This window comes from Bubalus bubalis, chromosome 3 (assembly GCF_019923935.1).
Source record: "Bubalus bubalis isolate 160015118507 breed Murrah chromosome 3, NDDB_SH_1, whole genome shotgun sequence".
Classification (NCBI taxonomy): Eukaryota; Metazoa; Chordata; class Mammalia; order Artiodactyla; family Bovidae; genus Bubalus; species Bubalus bubalis.
Window position 1 is genome coordinate 106529496 of NC_059159.1, and position 12939 is coordinate 106542434.

Sequence of the window (12939 nt, forward strand, 5' to 3'; positions counted from 1 at the left end):
CATGCCTTTGCACTATGCCAGGAGAAACCCAGGCAATAATTCGGCCCTGGGAAGATGCTGGCAGAAGGCCACGCGGAGGGGCCCCGAGAAGTCAAGGAGAAGCCACAGGAGGATCGGGACGCCAGCAGAGCAGACAGATCATGCTCGGGCAGCTTCTCTGATTCCAGGGCCCCCTCCCACCCCCAGGGGCTCTGCAGTTCTGACTGTCCTTTACCCTCCCCTGCCTTCTTCTTACCTCTTTTGACTGTCAACTCTGAATATTGGCTTGTAGAGTTCCGGAATTTTCCGCTCGATCATTGGTCGGAGGTTCTCTTTCAGCTTGTTGTAGTTCTTCTTGAGTTCCTGCTGATACTCCCTCTGATCTGCCGTGATGAGACGTTTGTTTTTCTCTACAGCTTCCCCGCATCTGAGAAGCAAAATCAGGGGGGAGAAAAGGAGGTTGTATTTCAAAGAAATTTTGTATATTTAACTCATATAGGTATGCTATAACCACAACAACCTCCAGTGAAGAACTACGACACGGAAAGCTTAACTAACTCGCCTCAGGTCACAAAGTCAATAAACTGCAAAGCCAGCTCCAGAGTCTGTCTCCCATGCGGGATGTTACATACCCAAGAAGAAAATTATCTTATTTAAACATAACGAAGCCTTTCCTTTCCTTTTATACTGTTTTACCCAAGGGAACTTACTATCAACAAACCTTGAAGGGACAACACAATGGTTGAAAATTAGCTGACATGCAATGACTAGTAGAATTGATGCTTTGGAATTGTGGTGCTGAAGAAGACTCTTGAGAGAGAGTTCCTTGGACTGCAAGGAGATCAAACCAGTCAACCCTAAAGGAAATCAACTGAATATTCACTGGAAGGACTGATGCTGAAGTTGAAGCTCTAATACTTTGGCCACCTGATGCAAAGAGCCAACTACTTGAAAAAGACCCTGATGCTGGGCAAGACTGAGGGTAGGAGGAGAAGGAGGTGACAGAGGTGATTGGATGGCATCATCGACTCAATGGACATGAATGTGAGCAGACTCTGGGAGATGGTGAAGGACAGGGAAGCCTGGCATGCTGCAGTCCATGGGTCGCAAAGAGTTGGACATGACTTAGTGACTGAACTACAATGATTAGTATGATTCAGGTGCATTGGATTCCCATGATCAACATGGTTTAAACTGTTTTCCTAATAGTGGTGCTTGATTTGGGTAGTGTTATTGGGGATACCTGGGCCTCCCTGGTGACTCAGTGGTAAAGAACTTCCCTGCCAACGCAGAGATGTGGGTTCGATCCCTGGTAGGGAAGATCCCCTGGAGAAAGAAATGGAAACCCACTCCAGTATTCTTGCTTGGGAAATCCCATGAACAGAGGAGCCTGGAGGGCTACAGTCTATGGGGTCACAAACAATGGGACATGACTTAGCAACTGAACAGCAATAACAAGGATACCCAGGCCTTGCTATCAAATCCTCCCTATTAGCACTGAACACATGTTCAGGATGACAAAGTAATCAGGTGGCATGTAGCTGTGAGGCAGGGGAAAGCCACCTGGCCTGAGCAACATTAAACCTATGGACACAGCTTCATCATGGAATAACCTTCTTTAGAAGAAAGGTTTGATTCAATGCACCCTAGAAGCCTTCTGCAACTGGATTTTCACCTATCTTTTAAGTCTGACATAAATTGAAGCAAATTGTAGTATACCCAAGATTGTATATCAAAGGTTTCAGGGAAGAGGTAGGAAGGGGAGGTATATAGTCTTTGAATCCTGAGAAATCTACATCACCCCTTATTATTTTTTTTATTGCCCCTTAACTAACAATTATGAGCTACCACCATGTGTACAATGAAATCAGTTTCAAGGCCCAGTTTTGTAACCTTGGCAGATGAGAGGCCTGTAGAAGTGAATTGCTAACTTGGGGATTAGCTACTCTGCAAACTTCAGAAGTAACTACACTCTCTACGATCTTTGTTATCAGAAGACATAATGTCTACAGATACATATAGTGTTTTAAAAAGACAAATATATTAATAGGTAGAATGAAAAAGACTCATATTTGTATAAAGTAACTTTATATTTTAACAAATTTTATAACAAAGTATTTCATAGATGTTATCTGTATTTCTTTCTTCCATCTGGATTATAATCTCTAGGTTTTTCTTACTAAAATTAAAATAATTTTCATTATGTTAATTTAAATTCATAAACGAAAGAGAGCCATGAATTAAATTTCCCTCCTAGAGAAGAGCCAGATCTCTCAGGAAATGTATACAGGATCATATAAGTACATTACAAATAATTTAATGGTCTTATCTCTAACACTTTGATTAGGTCCACAAACATCTCAACTGCGCAGCTTTCACTCAGCGACACCACTGTTCCAGATGGCCCCTCCTTTGCTGTTCACTTTGTCGATAAGTTCACTGAACACAAGCATTTTCTTACAGTCAATGTGCTGGGGTTTTTCAGCAGAGTCCTACAAAAACCAGACTGATGGGGACTAGAAAGGACAGGAAGTTGTGCTTTCAGAACACTGTTCCTGGTTTTTTGGGGAGTAACTCTCATAGGCCTCTACCTAAGGAGTCAGATGTTTTTTTCTACAGAGAGGGTGGCCATGAGCCCTCACCCCCTGGATCTCTTGCCCTCCCTCCTCTGCAATGTTCCTTCAGCACAGCTCATCCATCAGTAGCTAAGTATGACAAAAAATTGCTAATTGCTTCATCAACATCCATTCCCTGTCTTCCTTAACAACAGAACTCTAGGTGGTAAACCCGGGCTTCCCTGATGGCTCAGACATAAAGAATCCACCCACAATGCGGGAGACCTGGGTTCAATCCTTGGGTTGGGAAGATCCCCTGCAGGAAGGCACAGTAACCCACTCCAGTATTCTTGCCTGGAGAATCCCCATGGACAGAGAAGCCTAGCGGGCTACGTCCACGGGATCACAAAGAGTTGGACACAACTGAGCGGCTATGCACACCTGGTGTATACACACATGGAAAACTCCATTCCCTAGCCTCCTTTATAAAAAGGGATGTCTGATGAGATATAAAATGAAGTCACTAGGAAAGCTCTTAAAAGGAGTGTAGATGTTTGCTCTTTCCTCATTTCTATTCCTGAAATGAATAGGATGTGATTGTGATTGCCAGAGCCTTAGCAGCCACTTTGTGACTATGAGGATAGATCCACTAAAACCAGGACAGCAGAGCAAAAGAATGGGAAGAGCCAGGATCTCTGATGACTTTACGTGACTAACACACAGCTGTGGGATGGCTATCTCTGATCTTATTTTATATGAGAGAAAAATAAGTTTCTATCTTAAGTCACTCTTACTTCCTTTCTCTGTTACTAGCAACTGAATGTAGTGCCTAGTGAGAACTGCACTGCATAATAGTTAAAAGGACAGACTCTGGAACTGGAGTACTCACCTCTGAATCTTGCTTTGCAACTTATTGGCTTATTAGGCAAGTTACTTATGCATTCCATGCCTTAGTTTCTTCACTTGGGACATGATGGTGATAATAGCCTACCTCATAAATTTTTATAAAGGTTAAATGAATTAAATATATAAAATGCTTAGAATGTGTAGAAATTATTTGTTCTGTATGAGAATGAGGATGTACTTTTAGAGATTTTATATTCTGGTCCATTTTTTTTCACAGTTGATGAAACTAAGATGCAGAGATCAAGTAACCTGTCCAGAGTCACACATCTTTGGGGACAAAAAACATGGATGCAAATCCAATATCCTCATGCTCCCAGGCCAACGTCTTGTCAGCCCTATCGTGTGTTATGGTACAAACCTTACAGAGGCAGATGAGTCATCGGTAGATAATATCCACATTTAACTCAGATTAATTCTCTTTCCTACTCAAATAGATCCAATTTCTATTTGCTCTGTAATTTTATATTTATCAGTCACTTCATATGTGCCAAGTCCTATTCTAAGCTCTATGAACTGACTCTCTTTGTTTTGATACTAACTTTAAGAGGTTGTTACTATTTTATTCCCGTTTTATAGCTTGGGAAACTGAGCTTGGGTAACTTGCCCAAGGTCACAAAGCTAGTTAAGGCAGAGTGGGTATTTAAGGCCAGGTGACTGGGCTCAAGAGCCCACAGTCCTGACCCCAACACCACAAATGCTGCCTAGGGAAGACCCTGGTTCTTCCAGCTAGAAGCCAGGCATATGGTTTTGGTCTCAAGTTGGAACTGTTCTCTCTGGAGTCCCAATTTGTGGTATTCTGCTTTCTCATCTTCCCGGTAACACTTTAGCAAGTTCCACCTGAGCTGCTGCAATGAGGGGAGAATCTGACAGAGATGCTGAAGATCAGATTGGCTCCCTGATCTCCCATGACTGGAGTGACACATATGTTCCAGGGCCTTTGAGGAAAGGAAGGATTATTTGGGGGCAAGGCGCCAAAAGAACATCTGGCCTTTTTGCAGGAGGAGCTTCAGAGGATATGAGGGTCCCGTGGGCAGAGCCACCTCAGCTGGACACCTCCCTGTGGCTTTCTCCAACCCCGTCTCCAGCATTTCCTCCCTCCCAGCCTGACCTCTACCAAACCCCAGACCCCAAGGGAAGCCTGTCTCACTGGGAGACTAGTCTAATTCCTGATTCTGCCACTTAGCTGCTGTGTGACCTTGGGCTAATCACAGTCTCTTTCAACCTCGTTTCTTTCATCTATACAGTGGGTTTATGGGGATGAAATGGTCTCGGTGTTTGAAGACCTGGCTGGGTGGCTGCCAGAGGAGAGTGCTGGGCAGCCAGTGTGGCCTACTTCTCCTAGGGAGAAGAGCAGGTAACGGTCCAACAGAAGACACAGTTCTGGGCACCCGCATCACACAGATGGGGAGGCACGTGTGAAAGTACAGGGCACTGTGGAGGCAGGGGGCGCACCCCAGGGCAGAAGGGGCAGCTGCGGCTGGATCTTCCTGTGTTCCCAAGCCCCCCTACCCGCCTCGGATGGGCTGCCCCAGAGGGGCCCATGCAGCTGCCTCCCTTGGGTAAGCCACAGTGGCCCTGTCTCCTCCTCTTAAGGGGCGAAATTGGGACTACGGGCTTGGGAATATGTCCAACCTTGAGTCTGATACCTGGAAGCAGATTCTTAGGACCTACTGCAAATTCCAGAACCCAGGCAGGGGTGGGGTCCAAAGGTGTGTGTGTGTGTGTGTGTGTGTGCGCGCGCGCGTGCACTCATGTGCACACGTGTGCTGCTCTCCTCGGCTCTCAGTTTTCTGTCAAACCTCCTAGGCCCACTGAGACAGGTCTCTGTGACCCTGGAAAATGGACACAAGTCCTTCAAACATCCCCACTACAGACCTGCCCCGGAGCAACATCTCATGATGTTTAAGGCTTTGTTTTCCCACCAAATACTCAGATCACTTTTCACCAACTGTTTCTTTTATCACCACACTGCACAGCTGCTTTTCTTTTGGCCACTTGGACAAATTCACTCTCCTTCCTCTTCACGGACCATAAGTCCTTTTAAGACTCTATGACCATTTGTGCAGTGAGACTCTATTGATGTATCTGAGACAATATCCCTTAAAGGCAATCTGGGACTGGTGTCATCGAGTCCTGCTATCTTTTCTTTAAATATAAAAGTAAATTTAAAAACCATTTAGTCTTTATAGGAATAAGAAAGTGTACATGTTATGGACTGAAGGGTTGTGTCCCCCCCAAAACCACATGTTGAAGCCCTGACCCCCATGTGATGTGATTTGGAGGTAGGGCCTTTAGGAGGAATGAAGGTTAAAATTAGGCTGTAAGGGTGGGACCCATATGATGGAATTAATGCCCTCATAGAAAGAGACCAGAGAACTGTCTGCTGCTTCTCTCTACCATGTAAGGATACAGTGAGAAGACGGTTAAGATAGCAAGAGGGAGAACCTCGACTGAATCTGCTGGTCCCTTAATCTTCGTCTCCCAGCCTCTGCCACTGTGAGAAATAAATGTCTGTTGTTTAGCTACTCAATCTGGGATACTTGGTTATAGCGGCTTAAGCTAAGAAATACAAGAATAAAAATTAAAAATACAGACTGGCACAGATTTCAGTATTTTAAATGGTCTGCATGCTCTGGGGAGCAAAGGAGGGATACAGGATGCTGTACCTCTCCATCCTGGCTTCTGAAACCTGGAGATGATTCAGAAGGGGGTCAGGGCCCCAGCTTGGCAACCATCTGGAGAGCTGCAGCACTGGCTGGATGAGCATCAGCTGCAGCAGGTCAGCCTGCCAGGTTCCTTACCGCTCCTGCCAGTCTGTCACAGCTGAGTCAGAAAGGCCACCGCCCAGCAGTGGGACCCAGGTGCAGTACAACCGGGAGCGTGCACTTCCGCTATTAGCAGGCAGCATCGGAAGGCTTACTTCTGGGGGCTTCCCTGGTGGCTCAGATGGTACACGGTCTGCCTGCAATGTGGGAGATCTGGGTTCAATCCCTGGGTTGGGAGGATCCCCTGGAGAGGGCAGTGGCCACCCACTCCAGTATTCTTGCCTGGAGAACCCCACGGACAGAGGAGCCTGGAGGGCTACAGCCTGTGGAGTCACAGAGCGTCAGATACGACTGAGCAACTAACACTTTTTCACTTTTCCAGGCTCATTTATGTTCACCTTGGAAATCTGGGCTTACTGATATATCTATGGCCCAAGCCTGCTGCGAAGCTGGCGCTCACTCAAGGCAAACCCAGGAACACTTTCATGCCCAAACATTTCCCACTCCCGTGTCACCTCTGCAGACAGTAGAGTTGGGGGAGAAAATACACTGGTACAGACAACCTGAGCGAACAGTTTCTCTATTCATTGCAGAGCCGCAGCTTGCTGACTGGACTTGAGAAGCAATTAAGCCATAGAGGAAAGGAAGGTTTCCTCAGCTGCTACTTGTGTTGAAGGTATAAGTTACAGATCATCAAACTCACCCTTGTAAATGTACAGTTTGATGAGTTTAATCATCATTTATGTATTAAACTGTAAATGTATAGTTTAATATGGTTATGCAACCTTCCCCACAGTCTCGCCCACTACTTTCGATCCATGTAAAATAAAGTGGAAAGAAAGTCACTGTCCTCTGACCGTGACAGTGAAGTAGTGAGCAGAAGTACTGTATGGCCTGTGGCCTTGTCTCATTTGTACTAGGACTTCGCTTTGGCACACATGTAGTGTGGTGCCTGGTACAAAGTGTGCGCTCAGTAACTGTTTGCTGAATGAATGAACTGGCATCTACAGTTGTTAAAAAGTGTAAAAGTAATGGCATGTTCACTGTTTTAAAGGGAGGAAAGGGGGAGAAAAATGCTGAGTGACAACAGGCAGGACCTGATGGATGGAGCCCTTGGGGATGGGGAGGGGGGGAGAAAATGTGAGATGGGGGCAATCAAGCAACCTCTACATCTTTACAGTCTCTGCTCAAAGTTCAGTTCCATCCAGAAGCTTTAGCAGCACCTGGAAGCTTGTTAGAAATGCAGAGTCTCAGGCCCACCCCAGAACCACTGAATCAGAGTCTGCATTTTTACAAGATTCCCAGGTCAACTGTTTGCACAGCAAATGTTTGAAAAGCACCGACAGATGTTCTTGAGGCTTTCCCAGAACAGGGCGGCAGCCCACCCAGCACAGGGGAAGGACTACAGCTTGGTTTCCCATAGGAATCACTGGAAGGGTCGGAGAACAACATTTTAAATGGTGGATTTGACTTTGGAAAGCAACCAGTTTTGCAGGCCATCTGGGGAGAAAGATAACTTCACCATCAAAAGTCTAATACATGACTGCTAGAGGATCATCCCTAAGAAAATTCATCTCCTTTTGTGTATCTGGCCTGGGACTGATTTGACTCAGCCCTGGTTCTCTTTGTAGTCACTTGTCCTCAGGCTGGGAGCTAATTAGAAATGCTTGTTCAGTAGATTTATAAGGACATTTTAACTAAGAAACAGAAAATCGCTTCTCTTAGCAAGCTTCCTTTTACATTTTATATTCTATTCAGAGACCTATTTATTTAGCAATACCACTGTCTTCCCAGGCTCTCTCCTCCCTGTGCTGGCGTGCCCACAGAACGCACTGCTCTTGCCAGCTCAGAGGAGCCCAGAAGCACCAAGGACACCCCTGCCTCTGCGTCTTGTGCTCCTGTCTGTCCCTTTACCAGTAATAGCTCCATCTTCCCGTTGCCCTCTTCCTACCACCTATATACTCAAGACAAGGTGTCAGTAATGTTATCCCATAAAGCCTTCCCCAGTCACTCCAGCCTGCAACCGACTCTTCTCTTCTGAACTCCGTAACCCTGTATTTCTTGCACTCTCCACAGTTCTTAGCACAAGCTGCATAGCTTTGCTGTTTAGCCAAATAAAAGTCCTCTTGTCAGGAGCTGAGGAATACCCAGCTCCTGCATTCCCACAACTACTATCATACCTGAGTCCCAGTGTGTGTGCTCTTTAACCATGTCACAGGTCCTTGCAGAGGTCTAGAGAGGCCCAGGTCACTGTCACCATCAGGAGCCTTTCACCATAACTCATTGTTAAAATAAGATTGACTATTTTTATTTATTTACTTTTTTGGCTACACTGCATGGCTTGTGGGATTTTAGTTCCCTGCCCAGGGATTGAACCTGCATCCTCAGCAATGAAAGCACAGAACCTTACCCACTGGTTTGCTGAGGAATCCCCCCATAGCTCATTTTAAATGAAAATATGTGGGAAATATATTAATCTTTAAAAATTCTCCCAATAGTCTTCTAGGCTTTTGTTTTATGAAAATGCAGTATTTACTGAAGAATATCTAGTTTTGGTATAATGTCAAAATTGCTAGGAAATACAGGAAGCAATTAAAATATAAAACAATAAATATAATTTCTGTATGTGTATGTATGTGTGCATATATGGATGCGTGCATACACATATACACAGCCACACACACACACACCCCTATTACTAAGCAGCTGTGATTCACTGTAGGACAAAGAATGTCTCCTTTATACATAGCAAATTTCCGTTCGTCTCACTAAAGCCTGTGAAGGAGGAAAACCTCACCTGACAGCATTCTGGTGAGTTTTCACTGAATTCAGCAAGCTTTAACTTTTAGCTTCCTTTACCCCATCTGCCAAACAAAGACATTCCTATACTTTACATGCTGCTCTAAGGTTCTGCGCTGGTCTGCACTGCAGCAGCTTGCAAGACTGCCCCAAGACTCACTTCCTATCTAGGCTCAACAGGCTGCGCTGGCAGCCAGCTCCACTGCAGAATTCAAGAGTGGAGATGAGGCTTGTCTGCCAGCGGGAGCTGCCACCACAATGACAGCTTGTAAACTTCCAGTTACAGAATCTTGACTCTATCTCTCAGTTTGAGGCAGTGTCTTACATTTCTAAAAATCAGTTATTGTATGATGGGAAATTACAAAGACTGCCAATGCCAGGAAACTCTCAGGCTCTAATGCACTGTGGAATATCAGCAAACTGAAGGGAGTGTGGGCTCTTTGGATTCAGAAGACCTGGTGTGAACTCAACTCTCTACTAACTGGCTGTGTGACCTTAAGTCAATCGTCTCCCATCTCTGACCCTCCATTTCCTCTTCTGTAAAATGAAGACTTACTTTACTTACACTGTGACCGTGGGGCACATGCGGGATGATAAACGTGAACGCGCCGTGCAGTTTGTTAGTTACTAGTGCAAACAGTGTTGCTCTGCAGAGGCCTCTCAGGCTGAGCATGCATCCGAAGCATCTGGAGCATTGTTAAAATACAGGTTGCTGGGCCCCATCTCTGGAAATTCTTACTCAGTGTGTCTGACTGGTATCTGAGAATCTGCCTCGCTAGCAAATTTCTCAAGGGATGCAGAAGCTGCTGGCCTGGGAACCACACTTTGAGAACCACAGCTCTACTGAACTCCCAGTCATTTCCCCTCTTACCGCATTATGAATTCCTTAAAGCATAATCTCAACTTGTTGTGATGCCGATAAAGTTTTGGGTCAGCTGGAATTTCAGCCAAAAATACTTGGGCTACTTCCAGTGGTCCCTGATAGAAAAAAGTGAAAAACATTACTGATGTTGGAAAGAAAGTGAAATTACTTGGGAGAACATGTTGGAGCAACTTCTTAGTTTAAACGTTTAATTTTGTAGTTAGTTAAACTGAAACAAAAAATCAAGGAAGGTCTTGAACTTAGGAAAATGTTGATTCCCTAGGAAGAGTCTACAGATTTAGGAGAACATTCAAAAGCATAAATGTATTTCCTTAATCAAATGCTATTAATAATAGATTTTCCTTCATATATAAAGGTAATATACTACATCAAATGGCATATGATTAGAGTTGCTTTCCTGAAAATAGGGATTCTCTTGATCCATACATTCATATTCATTTGTCTAGCTGCCCTAGTGGCAAGCACCATCTTGTGTAATTTCTGGCTTGAGTCAGAGATATGCACATTATATGCGTAATCCACATGGTTGCGGGCTTATAAAGTCTTCCATTTTCATTAAAAGATTGGGAATTACAAAAAAGCAAAAGCTTCTTAATATTTTCTGATCTTGGAAGTGTAATGAATACCATTTCTGTCACCTTGATATTCTCTGGGCACAGAATTTTTGCAGGGGAGTTCAGCTGTGCAGGGTGAGGAAAGGGTCATGATACTCATTGAGTTTTGAGTGTGAAGGTGTGTAGATTTAGTTCTGAAATTAAAGAAGCACACTGGACAGAGAGAACTGTTAGAACTCCCTCCATCTGAGGCTGGATCAGTTCCATGGTGAGACTGGAGTTAGAATTCTAATGAATCTTAGAAGACTCAGTCCGTTTTGAAGAGGCCCAAGAAGCAGGGTTCCAGGTCACTCCTGCTCTGCAATGCTCCTGATGTACTGGTTTCATCTGACTGACGTAGGAGGTTGATGTTCTAGACCCTTTCCTTTCTCTCCTACGGAATTCTTAAGATTCGTCTCAAGCCCTGCAACAACTCTGCCTAAAGTGGAGATGACTAAGCACTCCACTTGGATCATATGCCAGAACTGGCCCCAGCTGAAGACTTCTCCAAGGAAATGGTACTCCTGAGACATGGGCCACTCAGCTCTAGGATTTCTTACCTACCTTTGGTTGTTACATGAAGCTGAAGAGACCTCAGGTATTCAGTCTAAGTTTAAGAACACTTTTGGCATGTTGATCAGACTTCTCATTGACTTCAAGGAAGGAGGGTGCAGACATATAATGAAAATCAAAATAACGAGAACCAGAGGAGCCGCCACCAGCTAGTTTTGCTTACCTGATTGACAGTAGCTCCAACAGAGCCTTGCAGCACCATCTGAAGCATCTTGGCATCAGGAGGCTCCTGGTTAATGGCAACTGCTAATTGCAGAGTCTTCTTCTTCATATCTTCAATGGCAACTTCAATTGGTGTCAAAACAAACTGAACGTGAGACATAAATGTAGGGAAGGTCATTGTCGGGTCTTATAAGCCATGAGCAAGCATGGAGCTATGACAAAGAGGACAGTTGGGTTTGAAGCATCAGTGAAGGCTTTCAGAGCAATTTAGAATAATCTTGACAGGTTAAGACGAAGGAAGAGTCTAACATCTCTTGAGTACTTATTATGTACTGGAAGCTTTACATACATTTATCATTTACTTTTTAAAACAACCTCCTATTCTCTCTACTTTACAATCAAAGAAGGATTTGTAAGGTGAAGTGCCACAAAATGACACCAGTCATGAGTGGGGAGGTCAGATTTTGACCACAATAATATCCACATTCAAAATCCATGTTTCTTACACACTGTTAGGTTTCCTTTCCTATTGTTGAACAAGTTACTTGACTTAAAATTGGGAAAGCACAGTAATCAAGACTTTCTTCTCCACCATAACACAAGATTTTTGCATCATGTGTGCTTTCTCTAAATTGCCTTGAAGGTGAATTCTTGATAAACAGAATTGTGTTCAGGGTCAATCTGCTAGTTGTTAAGTTCTGTTGGTTTGGAGTATGGTCTAAATGTTATTGGTGGAGTCATGTCACCTCCAAATTCAGGTGTTCAAGTCCTAGACCCCAGTACTTCAGAATGTGACTTTAACTGAGATAGGGTCTTTACAGGGGTAATCAAGTTCAAAGGAACTCATTAGGATGGGCCTAAGCCAACAAGACTTATATGTCCATCTAAGAAGAAATCTGGACACATGGATATGCACAGGGGGAAGATGATGTAAGAAACACAGAGAGAAGGCAGCCATCTGCAAGCTAAGGAAAGAGGTCTGGAACAGAACCTTCCCTTATGTCTTTCAGAAGGAACCAACTCTTCCAGTGCCTTGATTTTTGACTTCTGGTCACCGGAACTATTAGACAATTAATTTCTGTTTCTACGCCACCCAATCTGTGGTACTTTGTTCTATTAGCCTTAACAAACTAACATACTGACATTCTTGGAGGAACTACAAATGGCTAAGAAAAATTGTGAGGACTCTTACTGAGACCATGATTTTATTTCTGTGCTGTACCAACCTGTCCCAGTGCTCAGAAGTCTAAAAGAGTAAGAAATACAGCAGACGCCTTCTAAGTGAACCTTCTCTTAGGCAAGTCATCAGTTTGGGCTTTCTTTGCCCTCTGTGAAACCCATACTGTGATGTGGTTGCTGAACACATGAGCGGGTGGGCAGCTCTCCAGGAAGCTCGGTCCCTGTGCTCCTGCACAAGGAGGGGTGTTAATCACCACAGTTCATTTGTGTTTGTTCACCAACTTGCTTACGCCTGTCATACTTGTTATTTTGATGACCTAATCTAATTCAGTAATGCATAAACTGGTGAACTATGGGTGTGGAAAGAAGAGTGGTTTCTATGAAAACCAAGCTAATGCTTGGGCAAGACGTTGTGAAACTGAGTTGCTATAAAGATTCCTGTCTTATTAGGTGTGCTCAAGACAACGGTCAAAAGCTAGGGGCAGAAAAAAAAAAGTCATAAAAATCTAGAAGCATTCTGCTCTCACGCTGTTTTCCATGGTTCT

The 12939-nt window shown here is 44.2% G+C and overlaps 1 protein-coding gene across 1 annotated transcript in view; it reads right to left on the bottom strand.

Annotated features, from left to right (window-relative positions):
• DOCK8 (dedicator of cytokinesis 8) overlaps positions 1–12939 on the bottom strand; it is a gene marked incomplete in the record, with an annotated part of 208370 nt that overhangs the window by 1611 nt on the left and 193820 nt on the right. Inside the window, 3 exon segments of the mRNA XM_045165057.1 lie at positions 236–406; positions 9876–9982; positions 11217–11360. Coding sequence (XP_045020992.1) covers positions 236–406; positions 9876–9982; positions 11217–11360 — 422 coding nt within the window.